The following is a 14,836-nucleotide window of genomic DNA, read 5'->3' as shown; positions in this document are numbered from 1 at the left end:
GAACAGGAAAGATCTTCCTAAAAAGTAATGATTTCAGATGTGAAATAATAGAGCAAAAATTTTCACCCGCATAAAATATCAGACAACGCATGTCTGTGTACAAGAAATTGTGGGGCTCGGGCCTTTTAGAAAACGAATAAAGGTATTAAGGTGTTTCAGCTTGTGTAACTTAATGCAGTATAAAATGGCTTCATGATTTCTAAAGACCCAATAAACCAAATTTGATCCAGGTACGGTTGGCGGACCACAGAGTGGACAGAATGCCGTGTTGATCCTCTCCTTAGCCAACAGGACAAGAGGCGAGGAAATCAGACTGCACTGTGCGGCGGTGGCATTCAAACCCGGGAAATGTACTGCGTGCAAGCTAATGAAAATCTCCTCTCCTATTTAAATACCCTCAAGGAAAAAGAAGGTAAATTTGATTTACTTGCAATTGAATTAACGTGAGATCAGAGCACTTCAGCATTCCAGAGCTTCTTGACAGCCTTTGTCTCCTGTCATGACTGCCTTCTTGCTTTGCGGGTTACTGTTATTTTGTAGTTCAGATGACAATACTTAATTGCAGTAGCAGAGATTTCATTCTGCGAATATTGGATCCTAGCTACAAATTACTATTTCTTAATATCTACTGAAAAATACTGTGTTATGTGAAGGATGTCTCTCAATAAAAAAGAGTATGAAAAGGTGGGTCAGAAATCCTAAATTCGGTTCCTTCCTCTAAAGCAGATTTCCTGTGTGTCCTTCAGCTGGGTGATGAACCTGTGTGGTTTGATATGCAGATGGAATATGTCAATTCTGGCATGTAAGATCAATATAGGAATATGTAAAAATATGACTAGATTTCATTCTCAGGGAATTGATTTTTTTTTTCCTTCTTTTCTTGATTTGGTCAAGTTCTTAAGTTATTTTCAGGACTTCAAGCCAATATAATTTCACAGGTTTGTTTCCCTAAATGAAAGAGAAAAGAGACTATTCCTTGTACAGCTTCTTAAGAAAAAACAGAATAGCTTAGGAGACAAAATCTTTAATTCATTTGGTAATATATGTACTTACGAACAACAATTGGGTATTTTATGTTACGTTTATTTCTGCATACTAATGCAGCACTATAGATTTTGAAATTAGTGAATTAATCTAAATGCATCTAGCTTGCTAATTAATTTTTATCCTCTTCTGTAGCTGTTTCATACAAACACACATTATTATTAAGAAATAAATAAATAAATACAGCCACATACTTCAGGAAAAGGGACATCATTATACAAGTTGTGTGGAATACAACGTTTAGACCAGAGCTGACACAACTGAAGGCTAGTGAGGTTTCTACTGCGGGTTAAAGGTATGCTCAGACTTGCTGTAGAGGTAGAGTTAGTAGGGAATATTAATGCCGACGTCCATTTCACCATGACTGCTTGGATCAGTAGGGTGTGACTTGTGTGCTCGGTGGGCCCCACATCTGTATTTATTAAAGAAGCTTTCAAGCCTTTTTGTTTAATGCAAATCAGCTTCCGCCCAAGGGCTTTTAATAAATTGCCTCTGCCATACAAAGTTTAGATGCCCCTGCCTAAAAGTAAAGGAGTAAAACCTCCAAGCTAAGGAGAAGTAACAATAAAATCAGTGACAGCTTACTGTTCAGAATGATGATTAGGATTTTGGTAGGCTGTGAAGTCTCGCCGGCTTAGGCGGGTGTGAAATCTGCCCTTATCAGACTGTGACAGGAATACGCAGAGCCCATTAGGAGGTAATCTCTGCAGGCCCCGGAAAGCTGATTAAAATGTAACTAGTCTTCGGATGCATAAACATGAGAACAGTTTTTCAAAAGCTCAAACTAGGGGTGAAGTGGGTCTTAGTTTAAAAAGGAGCTCTGGGGTGTTTCCACGTTAGGGGACAGATTTTCAGAAGAGCTGCTTCTCCACTCATCTTCCTTCTTTCTCCCCTCCCGCTTTGGGTTCGGCGTGGGCAAGAGCTGCTTTCCAGGCCCTCAAAGGAAAAACCAAATCAGTGCCTCTAAAAAAAATACCATTCGAAAACTATGAGTAATTTGAGGACGGGGAAAAGCCGGGGGAGACACCTACCAGTTTTAGCTGTGGGGAAACGCCTTCATTTCAGTGTAGTTTGCTGTTGGTTGGAGTGAATGCTGTCTCGGTAAGGCTGGTGTGAAGAACTCCGTTCTCATATACTCACGGTGGCGTTTCCCTGTTATTTCAGAAAGTCAGTCACAGAGCAAGTCGAAGGCTAGTGCTGCACCTCTGCTATCGATCACTTTTGAAATAACAGGTAGGTAAATTAAGGCCTCCGGCCTGGCCTTTCAATCAAAAGCATGCAAAGGAGGCAACGTCCCTTTCGGGGGAACTACGTTGGCTGTATGTGTATAATTAACGTGTATATATAGCTCCAAAATAGTTTAACGGATTTGTGCGGTCTCATGAAAATTCTGATCAGTTTGAAAATGACAGGCCTGAACTCAAACTAATGAAGTTCCTGAGCCAGCTAGGATGCTAGGACTGTTCCCAGCTCCACGCCTGAGCAAGCGATCGATTTTCTTCTCGATTCTGAGTGTTGGGAATTGCTTCCTTGTGTTCATCACAGCAGCTATTTCCAGTCCCTTTTGTAGATTTAAGACACTGAGTTAGGGCTCCAGTAAGAATTTAAACTTTTAATACTTAGCTGTACCAGAATCCAGGTCTGTATTATCTCCTATCAAAATTCATAAATTTAGCCTTCAGGAAGAGGGAGTATTGAGTGTAGCAACTAGGCAGCTGACAATCAAGATTCCTGGAGGCCACTGTCATTCTGCCATTTACTTGGCACTGACTTACATTGTTTTATCTCTGTTCACCCATTTAAATGGTTTAGTCGTGAAGTTTCTCTCATGTTAAGCCTATGAGGTAGATCTTTTTCCAAGTACCTTTAAAGCCCTCCATGAAGAATGAGGATGGGAGGAAAGTTCCTGTATTGACATAAATTTATTCTATTTGTGCAAACGCACTTGTTGCCGTGTTAAACACAGAGCAACTGGAGTTGCATGGAGTTGTGCAGTTGCTTAGAGGATCAGGTTCTGATTTATCTGCTGTCTTTTGATGACAGCATTCAGCATTGTAGAAAATGGGGGAAGAATATGTGTTCTTTCATTGTTGGTCATAAAAGAGAAGGCTCTGGGGAGATCTCATTGCGGCCTTCCAGTACCTAAAGGGGGCCTACAGGAGAGCCGGGGAAGGACTTTTCACTAGGACATGTAGTGTTAGGATGAGGGGGAATGGCTTTAAACTGGAAGAGGGCAGGTTTAGATTAAACATTAGGAAGAAGTTTTTCACTTTGAGTGTGGTAAGGCACTGGAACAGGTTGTCCAGAGAGGTTGTTGAGGCCCCATCCCTGGAGGTGTTTGAGGCCAGGCTGGATGTGGCCTTGGGCAACCTTGTCTAGTGGGAGGTGTCCCTGCCCATGGCAGGGGGGTTGGAACTCGATGATCTTCAAAGTCCTTTCCAACCTAAACCATTCTATGATTCTAAGATAATGTGTTTTGGGCTTGGGTTTTTCTTGCTTTTTTCAAATAAGAGCACTTCAGTTGGAGAAATTTCCTTCTGTTTGCTGTGAAACCAGTGCGACAAATGACCAGAAGGAGAAATATGAAGTTGTGTCTGCTTATGCTGATGCAACCACATACAAATTCACTCTTTTTGCCAGCCTGGGCATTACTGGGCACTAGTCTGTCAAGGTTTCCTGGAGAAGAATGGGGAGGCTGAGACCTCAATAAATGTAGCAGAAGCTTAAGAACAGCATGTTTTGTTTTTTTCTTTTCAGTTCTTTTTAAAATGCAGTCATTCGAGGAGTTGTTTTACAAGGGTATAAAATATATTCAGCTAAAATTTTATAGTATATTAGATGATTTGAAGACAGGGTGATTGATTCTCATTTTAGTTTTTAGGTCACTACCTCAAACCTAAAATTCATTCAAAACTGAGTCTAGTTTTTTAGTTAGACTGAAGGAGAAAGAGAGATTATCAAAACGCATTCACTTTTATTTCCATTTCTGGGCCAAAATTTGGTCAAATTCCACACATAGCTTGTAGTTTTACACACAGTCTAATCAGCATTCAGCATCACTGCCAAGGAATAAAGAACAATCTTTATTGCTGCCACAAGAGAGTATGAAAGGATAGAGATAAGGCAAGGTTTTAAACTGTAAATTTCTGCATCCAGCATCATCTCTCAAAGCATCTTTACTAAACAATAAGCAGCAAAAGCTGAGATCACTTATACTTTTTTTATGCTGAAAGAAGTACATTTAAATTAACGGGAGCAACGTGTTCATAAGATACACAGGCAAGGCTAAGTTTTCTTATTTTACTGTCATCTCAAAGAAAGAATTCTGAGTAATCCTGGATGAAATATACCCTGAGTGTTCAGTGATGAAAACATTTTTTAATAATCTGGAATATAAATTGTCTGGTTTACTGTTGAATTCTTTTGTTATAAAAGCAATATCTAACAGATATGGTAGCAGACATTTGTACATCACTTATGTTCTAAGAACAGCATTTCAAAAACATTTTGGTATATAGAGAGATTTATTGATACCACTTACCTGTCCCCAAAGCTCTTCTTTCTTTCCCTACACTCCAATGAGTGATGGAAAAGGCAGATGTTTTCAGTAGTTGTTTTCATGAGAAGTTTATTTAACAATGTTTGCTGATAAGACCGAGAATTCTTACTGGACATATACCTCCGAAAAAATTGAAATAGCATTCCTATTACTTAAGTCAGCCTCTTTAAAGACAAACACAGTCACAATTCCTCATATTTTAGAATTTCAGGACCATCACAAATTTAACTTGAAGCCAAATGGATTGTGACAGTAGCACAGTAGTATCTTCTATTGGCAGACTCTTAAAAAAATCTGGTTGAGATATGACACATCTGTGACAGGAAAATCTGCTATTTAAAGCTACCTGATAAAAGGTCTCTGTTATTTTTCTGAGTAACACCCCATGAACCAGTGTGATGGTAAGTGCTTTATCGCGATGCAGGCTGGAGATGAAGCACGGCATTCCTCAGCACGCTTTCTCTGTTCCCTGAAGCAAGGCTGCGTCTCGGGGGTGTAATTGACCCTTAATTTCAACTGTCTCACTTGGGCAATTCCCCGATTAAATCAAGGTTAAAAAAGTACGGTTAGCAATTACTTACTCTTTTCTTTTTTTTCTTTTAGAACCTATTAGATGCAAATTCAATTACAGGCAAATTATGCTTATTTATATCCATGTTCTACACAAGATATGCATATTATGTCGATTATCAAGCATGTTAAGTGTGCATGTCAAACTTATTGTAAAATTCAATGTTCTGTCATAAAATTTAATTCCAACATAGCATTATGCAAATGTTGGACTATTTGTTCTTGTATTATTTTGTGTTAAGAGATTGGTGAGCTGGAGGCAATAATGTTGAATGACTATCTGCCATCTTCTGGACTTCATTATGTAGAGCAACACAGTGTAAAACTGTGCCAAAGGAGGCAACATGAAAAAGGGTGATGATTTTTTCATTCTCTTTTCCCCTTAAAAAGTGAGAATTGGTTGCTTTTTCTGTAACTTGAAAGATCGTTTACTTAGAAAGTCTGACTGAAAACACACACATATATGTATACAACTGAGACCATACTTTAACAACCTTATGTTTACTTTAACATTATATCTGTGGTTATTGATCCCAACTTTTGTCATGTTCTGAACTTATTTCAGAATATGTTTCAACAGAGAGCTCTTTCCATCAAAAGAGATTATTTCTCTTGGTGGCAGAAAATTAATCAGGTAACTTTCCTGTGAAAAAGTGCTGAGGGAGTGGGGTGAGAGTGTTTTAAGTTAAGGAATTGCATGTTTCTTCAATCAACCAAAGAGAATGGATATGGCAGACCACTTTGCCTTCTAGCAGATATTCTCTGCTTAGTTTAATATTTTCTAAGTCCTATATTATGGAAGAGAATTAAAATCTTGCTTGTAATTAAATAGTACATTTTGGTTTAGAGTTCTGTGCCTTACTCTGGCACCTTGTAGAGTTGTCCTATTATTTGTGTAACCTGGGAATTCAAAAGGGTAAACTGGATGAAGCAGGATGACTTTGGCCTGTTCCAGGGCTTATTGATCCTTAAAGATCAGAAGAATCTGCCTTCACGTGTGTCTTATAGATTAATAATACTTTAATGAAAAAAATGTCTTGTGCAGAGTTTTAAGTATTTAAAATGTATTATGTATATAGAATCACGGAATGGTTTGGGTTGGAAGGGACCTTAAAGATCACCTAGTTCAAACCCCCCTGCCATGGCCAGGGACACCTTCCGCTAGACCAGGTTGCTCAAAGCCCCATCCAACCTGGCCTTGAACGCTTCCAGGGATGGGGCATCCACAGCTTCTCTGGGCAACCTGTGCCAGTGTCTCACCACCCCCACAGTAAACCATTTTTCCTAATATCTAATCTAAATCTACTCTCTTTCAATTTAAAACTGTTACGCCTCATCTTATCACTTCAATCCCTGATAAAGAGTCCCTCCCCATCTTTCCTGTAGGCCCCCTTTAAGTACTGGAAGGCTGCTATAAGGTCTCCCTGAAGTCTTGTCTTCTCCAGTCTGAACAACCCCAACTCTCTCAGCCTGTCTTCATAAGAGATCTGCTCCATCCCTCTGATCATCTTCGTGGCCCTCCTCTGGACTAGCTCCAACAGGTCCATGTCCTTCTTATGTTGGGGGCTCCAGAGCTGGATGCAGTACTCCAGGTGGGGTCTCATGAGAGCAAAGCAGAGGAGAAGAATCACCTCACTTGACAGGCTGGCCATGATTCTTTTGATGCAGCCCAGGATATGGTTGGCTTTCTGGGCTGCAAGCGCTTCTTGTTGGCTCATGTTGAGCTTCTGATCTACCAACAGATCCAAGTCCTTCCCCTCAGGGCTGCTCTCAATCCACTCTCTGGATCTCTGGCTCTCACTCCAAATCCAGCCTGTATTTGTGCATGGGATTGCCCCGACCCGGTTGCAGGACCTTGCACTTGGCCTTGTTGAACTGCATGAGGTTGGCTTGGGCCCACCTCTCCAGTCTCTCCAGGTCCCTCTGGATGGCATCCCTTCCCTCCAGGGTGTTGACTGCACCACACAGCTCGGTGTCAATGCCAAACTCTCTGAGGGTGCACTCAATCCCACTGTCTTTGTCGCTGACAAAGATTTTTAACAGCACTGATCCCAGTACTGACCCCTGAGGAATGCCACTCATCACTGGTCTCCAGTTGGACATAGAGCCTTTGACCACAACTCTTTGAGTGCAACCATCCAGAAAATTTTACATTTATTTATATTATGTGCAAACCACATACGTAACTAAATAAAAGCCTTTCTTGAACTGAAGCTGCTACTGCACACATCTTATTGCTTAGTGTGCACTTGAAGTTCCTTATTGTAAAAGACCAACTAAAATTCTGTCATAACTTTAGCTGTGTTTCAGGTTATAGCTTAAAAATAATCTTCTAAATATTAATTAACCAGGCTTTGGAAATTATAGTATCATATAGGAGCAAAGGGATTTATGCAGCTTTTGTTCAATTACTTAAGTGAAGAAGTACTCAATAAGACAGCAGGATATCCATTTAGAGAGAGCGCAATGTGAAGAACTGTTGTAGTAACATAATCTATCCATTAAATGAAAGGACTAGGTCCAAGAAGGTGCTGCAATATCTACAGTCTTCCTGACTCCACATAATCGGATTTGGCTGTCTTCATGCAGAGGGTTAAATGACTTCTGTTTCATTTTTTCAAGACAGGCAGTTTTCCATCACTTCATCAGATTAAAATGATGAAATAGCAGCCTTTCTGAATGAAGGATGGTTCTGTGCACTTAGAGCTGAGGATCATGACCAGTGACACGTGATAAATGTGTTGACTTTATTTTGACAGCCTCGAGGCCGGTGGACCGTAGTCTGTGTACAGGACCTCTTCCCAGCACCTCCCAGCTGTGCCATATACCCTGTCCTACAGAATGTGAGACCTCGGCATGGTCAGCCTGGGGACCGTGCACCTATGAAAGCTGTGATGACCCTCAGGCCAAGAAGGGTATGTAAAAATTCAGCTAAGCATTTTAATGGTGATTATGTCATACTCCTAAGTCACTAGGCACCTCTGGCTATGCGGGCATACTAAATTTTGTACCAAAAATGGTATATCCAGTGCCTCTGAGCATCAAAAAAAGGTCATTGAATTAGGAATATATTTAACATTACTGCTCCACCAAAGCTGGTAAAAATATAGGCTGTTCACTCGGCTCTCAAGGTCAATTTGGGTTATTACAGATCAATTCCAGTTTCAAACCTTCCTCTCAAACTGAGAGGGATACAGTTTGTATGTGTGTTCAAATCACAATTCTGGCACTGTCTCGAAAGAACAGAAGCAGCCTTTGAGGTGCATAGTGTCCAAGTCACTCAAAGATTTACAGTTCAGTAATAGCTTGAGAATTCACCAGTAGACCGTAAAGCATTCTCTGGCAAAGAGCTGGGACCATTTGCTGTTGATAAGTGACACTGTTTTACTGAAGACATATGTGCTGGTTTCAATTTTCACAGGTTTTACAGTTTATTCCTATGCAGAACAGATTGTAGTAACCTGACATCAAAATGGGAAAGCAAGAAGACAGTGACAAAGACCTCATGTAAGAAGTCTGCAGGTTTCTGGCTGTGAATGAGAAAAACTGGCCTAGTCATTTCTGCGATGTGATTATCTGACAAAAGTTGAGAATACAGACTTGGTTCCATGATTGAAAACAGTCTTAAGAAAGGGCAGCCACGTATGTCCACTTGAAGGAGCAACTATAATTACCACGTTAGCTTAGCTGCCTCTTCCTGTTGCACCGCTAGCTACGCTTCAGGCTGGGCAGCAATAATGCAAGTTTTACAATGCTGTCTCACGGTAATGTGACCCAACCTTGATCAATTCAAGAAGGAAAAAGCAGTTCAGTGTGTAAGGCTATTGGATTAAGCTTCCTCCGAGTGGAGCTGTCAAGTAGTCTGTTATTTCTGTTGCTGTTTCACCGCTGAAATATTTGCTACATTTCCAGGGGTGATGCTTAGGTTTGTGAGAGTGATTTGGACACCTGCCTAATGGGAACGTATTAGGATGTACCTTATGGAAGTCTCTATTTCTGCACACGTGATCAGGGATCTTTTCTCAACTGCCAAAGTTTTCCTCTTGTCTGGAAATTCTTATATTTTATTTTGTAATTTCATTGACAGTTCTTCTGAGAGAACGATGTAAAAGTTGTACTGGCACTCCCAGTTTTAGCAGCGAGTCACTCTACGTGTTCCAGGAAAGGCTCTTTACTGTGAATCATTTGCCTCCTTTGTTGCAGTAGTCGCTGGAGGTCTTTTCCTGAAATTATATTAGCCTTTTGTGGCAGGCTCAGTAAACCATTTGGACATAATTTGGCTGACCTCTTCAATTTAGAAAAAAAACAATTAAAGATACATGGAAATGTATTTTTAATGTAATATTTATTATAATTGAATTAAGAGGCACATCTTCAAAAAAAGAATCCATTCTTGCACATATGTGTTTGAAAACCCTCTCCTGTTTAGTTTGTGTCCTGGTAGAAATTAAAGAGTTATATGTAGCATTTTATAAAAAACATCTGTGTATTACTAATCTGCCTGAATATCGAGATAAAACAAAAGAGACTGAAGATATGTGAGAAGAAACAAACCTTTGCCAAAGTTCAAATATTCTGATATATCAGAAGCTATAGAAAATTATTACATGAGAAACTATTTCCTGAATCCATTCAGTTTGGTTGGGTTGTTCTGACTACAGATTTAGTGTGGCTTTCTTAACATGCCACCCTGAAAGTGAGCGAGAGGGTTGCTGTTAGACTGACTGACACTGACCTGGCAGATGACACACTGTGTAAATCCCCATCAGTTTCTCCAATCCAAAATGAGCTTGGGTAGTCTTAAGGAAATTTGTAAATGCTTGCAAAGGAATATTGTGATGTTAATTACTGAAAATTTGTTCATAGGACTTCTTGGGTTTATTTGCATGCCTTGCCTTTTCTGGCAATATAGTCTAATTTTTAATTTTTTTTTCTGGGGGGGGGGGGAGTCTTTATAAGCTGATTTCACTTGATAATCCATCCCTGTTGGAAGATACCTGAGAAGAAAACAAACAATATATTTGAGAAATGGCAATCCAGCAATCTAGGCAAGATTTGTTAGATGAGATGGATCCAGCAAGAGTGATGCACAGGAAGTGACTCCTGTCTCCCTCCTGGAGTACGTACGACTAGGATAGACAGGCGTTTAAGGCAGAGCTTACTGAATAAGCTGAAAACTTCTGATTCTTTCCTTAAATTTTACCTCTATTCCTTCTTTAATGAGTTATTCTACCCAGTTATCTAAAATGCAGTGTTGCACTGAGTGTCTGTGGTATCTTTTACACAGAAGAGAAACAGAACTGTTCACTCAGGTGTAGATAGATAAAAATCTCTTCACTTTGCGTTTTAGAATTGAATTATTCTGCCCGTTGTATTTTCATGGACATTTCAGGCTTTAAACTAAGGAAACGGCGCATCACCAATGAGCCTACGGGAGGAACGGGAAACTGCCCTCACCTGCTGGAAGCCATCCCATGTGAAGAGCCCTCCTGCTACGACTGGAGAATCACGGGGCTGGAGGAATGCATTCCTGACAATGAGAAGCCATGTGGCCCTGGTACACAGGTTCCTGTTGTTGTCTGCGTCAACAGTGATGGTAAGATGCTTTTTTCCACAATCCACACCGAGTAGAGTGAAGATGCTAAAATTTAGTCCAAAAGGGTGGCAGGTTTTGTTGTTCTTAGTTTTCTCGGTCCTTAAGACCAAGCTGTCTGGAATAGTGAGAAATGTCCTTTAGTATTGGTTAATATGCATAGGCTCTAGTTGCTCTAGGATGAAGCTCCTTCACCTACACGCCTTAGGCTTTTAAAGGTTTCAGAAGAGAGTTTGAGAAAAGTAAATAGAAAACAGCTATTGTTTTTCAGTAGGTGACTCATGCCTACAATGACTTGACTGTACTGCCTGATGTAATCTCACTAACAAATCTGATCTGCTGAGTCCAAAACCAAATAAAGTGTGAGTAAAGTAAGATACATCGCAGTAAGTATAGCTGGAAGAAAAATAATAATGTGTTTATTAAAAAGCATGGTTTGATATGTGTTATGGAGTTCGTTTGACAGTCCAGGCTGTCTTGCTTCTTCAAAAGGTCAAAAAAACCTCCCACCATTATTCAATTATCCTCTGTGAGAGAAAACAGATTTTGCATGACACAGTGATAAAAGTTGGTTTTGAAAGCTGCCTACAAAGTACTTTAATTTACAGAAGACTCATGAATTACTGTTGCAAGAATATTCTTTATTCATTAGTAATATTATAGTATAGAGCAGAATATGAATTAAAATAATTGTACCGACTATAGCGTAGTTATGGTAAGAGACTTCTAACTCCCTATAAAGGATTAAGAGGACACCTCTGATGAGTGTTTAACAGCTGCACAAAATGTTTTGTAATTAAATTGGTCAGAAGTAATAATAGCTGATTATAGAGAGATTTAAATCTGGAGCTTTCATGCTCAAGAATTTGGGTCATAATTGAGTTTTGGGTCTTAAACTGAAAACCTTAGCGCGTGCTTAGTTAGCTTAGTTAGCTTAGTTAGCGCGCGCTTAGTTAGCTTAGTTAGCTTAGTTAGCGCGCGCTTTATTTTCTGCATACACGTAAGAGAACCAGAAACCATTTTTTACAGCTCAGAAAGAGATTAATTAGCCCAGAATTACAATATTGAATCTACTACATTTTTATGTCCCTTTCTCAAAAAAATTCCCTTCACAGTGTAATAATTTCTTGGCAACAATACTGAAACTATTTGAAATTTTGTTTGTATATATTTTCAGATGAAAAATGGCTTTATCCTCATAAAAGAAAGAAAGAAAAATTCTGAATTTTTCTCTTAATAACAACAACAACAAAAAGATCTGTAAAACAAAAAGAATGTGTATTTTTTCTATTTACTAGATTTTGGATACTTTGTCTTACCTTTAGTTTTGAGAAGTGGTATTTTCTCACATGTCTTACTTCTGATTAGACTAATTTCTGACTATAGATTTAGTCTGGCCTTCTTAACGTGCCATCCTGAAAGTGCAAGCGGGTTGCTCTCTGTACTATATGTACTATAGACATTTATATTGACTATAGAATCATAGAATCATAGGGTTGGAAGGGACCTCTGGAGATCATCTAGTCCAACCCCTCTGCCAGAGCAGGGACACCTTAGTTTTTTGTAGTTTATTGTAACCACAGTACATTTGGAGCATGCAGTCAAGCTCCTAAATCTCGAGATATGTTTTATGTATATGGTATTTTCTGTTGTTCTGTTTAAAACTCACAGGATTTTCTCTCTGCACTGCGTGAGCTTTGGTTTAGGCCAAATTTGACTTTGAAAACTCATGATTAACTTTTTCACACCCAGTACTACTCTTTGTCTTCCTGTCTTTCTGAATTATACGGTATATATATTGCTGTAATTATATGGCATTATACATTGCCTATATCAACAATCTGTCCCAGAAGGAGTGAGAAGTCAGGCTTTGGCCATGTGACCGTCAGTCTTTAAGATTAAAGAGTTGTGGGCACAGCTTCAAAGAAAGGAGAAAACAAATTGCAATTATGCTTTGGTTTTTTGCAAAGATCCAGTCAGCCACGAAGATATGTGTTCAGTATCTTTTGACAGAGAGCAAAAGCAATGGAGAGTGACGTAGTGGATTGGCTCAGCTCTCACTTGAAATCCCTTCCTTCTCTTAGTAAATGATCTTCTGTGATCTTCACCAGTAATACCAGGTGGCTTTTGCTTAGGTCTCTCCTGAGAAAGACTAGCATAACACAGTAGAGGCAAACAAAGTACCAAGTAAAGACCCACCAACCTTTTTAGTCGCTCCCTCCAAGCTAACTCTGCTCAAGCATCTCTTTACTTTGCCTCCCACAGCACCAACCCACTGAAAATCCTGTAGGCAACTCTTAAATGTTCCTCTAAACGCGCACCGTGACCTCTTTCCAGGTAGCTCCCATCTAGTTCTCTGGCCTCCTACCCTGGCACAGGATACCCCTGGTACCCTTCTCCACCAAGCACTTGTTGGATGCGTCCAGATTTTGCTTCTCAAAATCTAGGAGAGCAGCACCTTACAAGCACACAGGTTTTACACCAAGCCCCACGGCTGCAAGGTAGTTTGCAGTAAAATAAAGTTTGGAGAATGCTACTCTTCCATTGTCTAGCCATCATGGTTTAAATTAATCATCATGTGAAATTTGTAATATTCTGTGTTCTTTGAGCTCTTCTTGGAGACGACTACATTGACTGTCAGTGTAAGGCTGTGGTTCAATTAACAGGATACATAATTTGTGTAATAATCATGTGTTGCTATAATTTTGATCTAAATGGCACACAGGGAATTTTGTTCAGTTTTACAGGTAAAAATGACTGTGAAGGGAAAGAATGTCTGGAAAGCATTAATTATCACCTAAGTTTGCTGTGTTACTTAAACTGAAATAATCTTTACTTAACAATACTCTCTTCAGTCTCCTCAAGAGCTCTTTATTATTTTTTCTTCATTCATCTGAATTAATTAGCCAATCTTAAATCAGTGTCTGGATAGGAGAGGTTGGATCAAAGGGACTTGAGCATATTAAAACAAAAGTGTATTTTCCCCTTGGCTTCTGCTTTATAACATGAAAAAGGCTGGGGTTGTAATTTTCAGAATAAACATTGTACTGTAAATGTACTGTCTTAATGTACGATAAACCCCACACTGATGAGTATCTTCTCTTTCTGTGGACTGTTGCATCATTATATATGTTTAAAGCATAATTAGTTGGGATAACGTGTCTTGACTTGGGTGTTTTACTTTACAATTGGAATCAAGTAACAATGTTTGAGAGATTGCTTTATATAATTGGAATGAGCTGCTCTCTTCAATTTGGTGTAAAGATAAGAGTCATTACAGCCTTTGAGACAATAGCAAACAATAGATTATCCTCCTGTGTTGTTGCTGGAGGCCTATGATTGTCACTCTCTTTCCACAGCGGATTGCAGTAATCAGAATTTTCATTCAGGCTGAAAAAAATATGACAGTCAGTACCCCAGGTTGTCATTGCGGGAGGCTATAATGAACTTTGATGTGTTTTATTATATAAATGGAACTTCAGCCTTCTACTGTGGAAAGAACCTTTTCAGAATAAATATTCTTAGCCAGTCTTCCAGGGAATTTTACAAAGGAGCTCCTTTAGGTGAAAAAAAAATCCTTTCAGTTGTGGAAACTCCAAGACTGGATGGAAGCTCATCAGAATTACTCCACATATAAATTATTTTAATAATTAGAGATTTGTGGCTAATGTCCCGTGCTAAAGACTCTTTTGCTAATGATAGAATGGATTTTTTAAAAATAAACTGTAATTCAGCTATTTATATATATACATTTAATATATATAAGGCATACTCGCATGCACACACAGATCTATGCACATATTGTCTGTTATTAAGCTCTTCAATGCAGTTTAGAAGAGTGATTTTACAATAGTTGAATTTGCTCCATTTCTCTGTAACTATGGCAATCTATGAAAAATACTGTTTCAGAAATACTTCTGTATTATTTAAAGACTCAGTCTATAGTAGGAAAGCTGGCCATTTCTCCACTCCGTAACAGATACATTTGTGCTTCTCGTACGTAAATACAGAAAAATAATTTCTGACGTAAAAAGCTGCAAAATTAACTACTGCTGAAAATGCCTACAAAA

At 39.1% G+C, this 14,836-nt stretch overlaps 1 protein-coding gene across 1 annotated transcript in view; it reads left to right on the top strand.

The window, feature by feature from the left end:
* Positions 1–14,836, top strand: part of THSD7A (thrombospondin type 1 domain containing 7A) — a 214,093-nt gene that overhangs the window by 102,188 nt on the left and 97,069 nt on the right. Inside the window, exons 4-7 of the mRNA XM_082479202.1 lie at positions 231–412; positions 2,209–2,277; positions 7,933–8,088; positions 10,566–10,769. Coding sequence (XP_082335328.1) covers positions 231–412; positions 2,209–2,277; positions 7,933–8,088; positions 10,566–10,769 — 611 coding nt within the window. The remainder of the gene's footprint in view (positions 1–230; positions 413–2,208; positions 2,278–7,932; positions 8,089–10,565; positions 10,770–14,836) is intronic.

This window comes from Vanellus vanellus (genome assembly GCF_965231255.1).
Source record: "Vanellus vanellus genome assembly, chromosome: 2".
In the NCBI taxonomy this organism is placed as follows: Eukaryota; Metazoa; Chordata; class Aves; order Charadriiformes; family Charadriidae; genus Vanellus; species Vanellus vanellus.
Note: the sequence above shows the minus strand (reverse complement) of the source record. Positions and strands in the feature narration are given on the sequence as shown.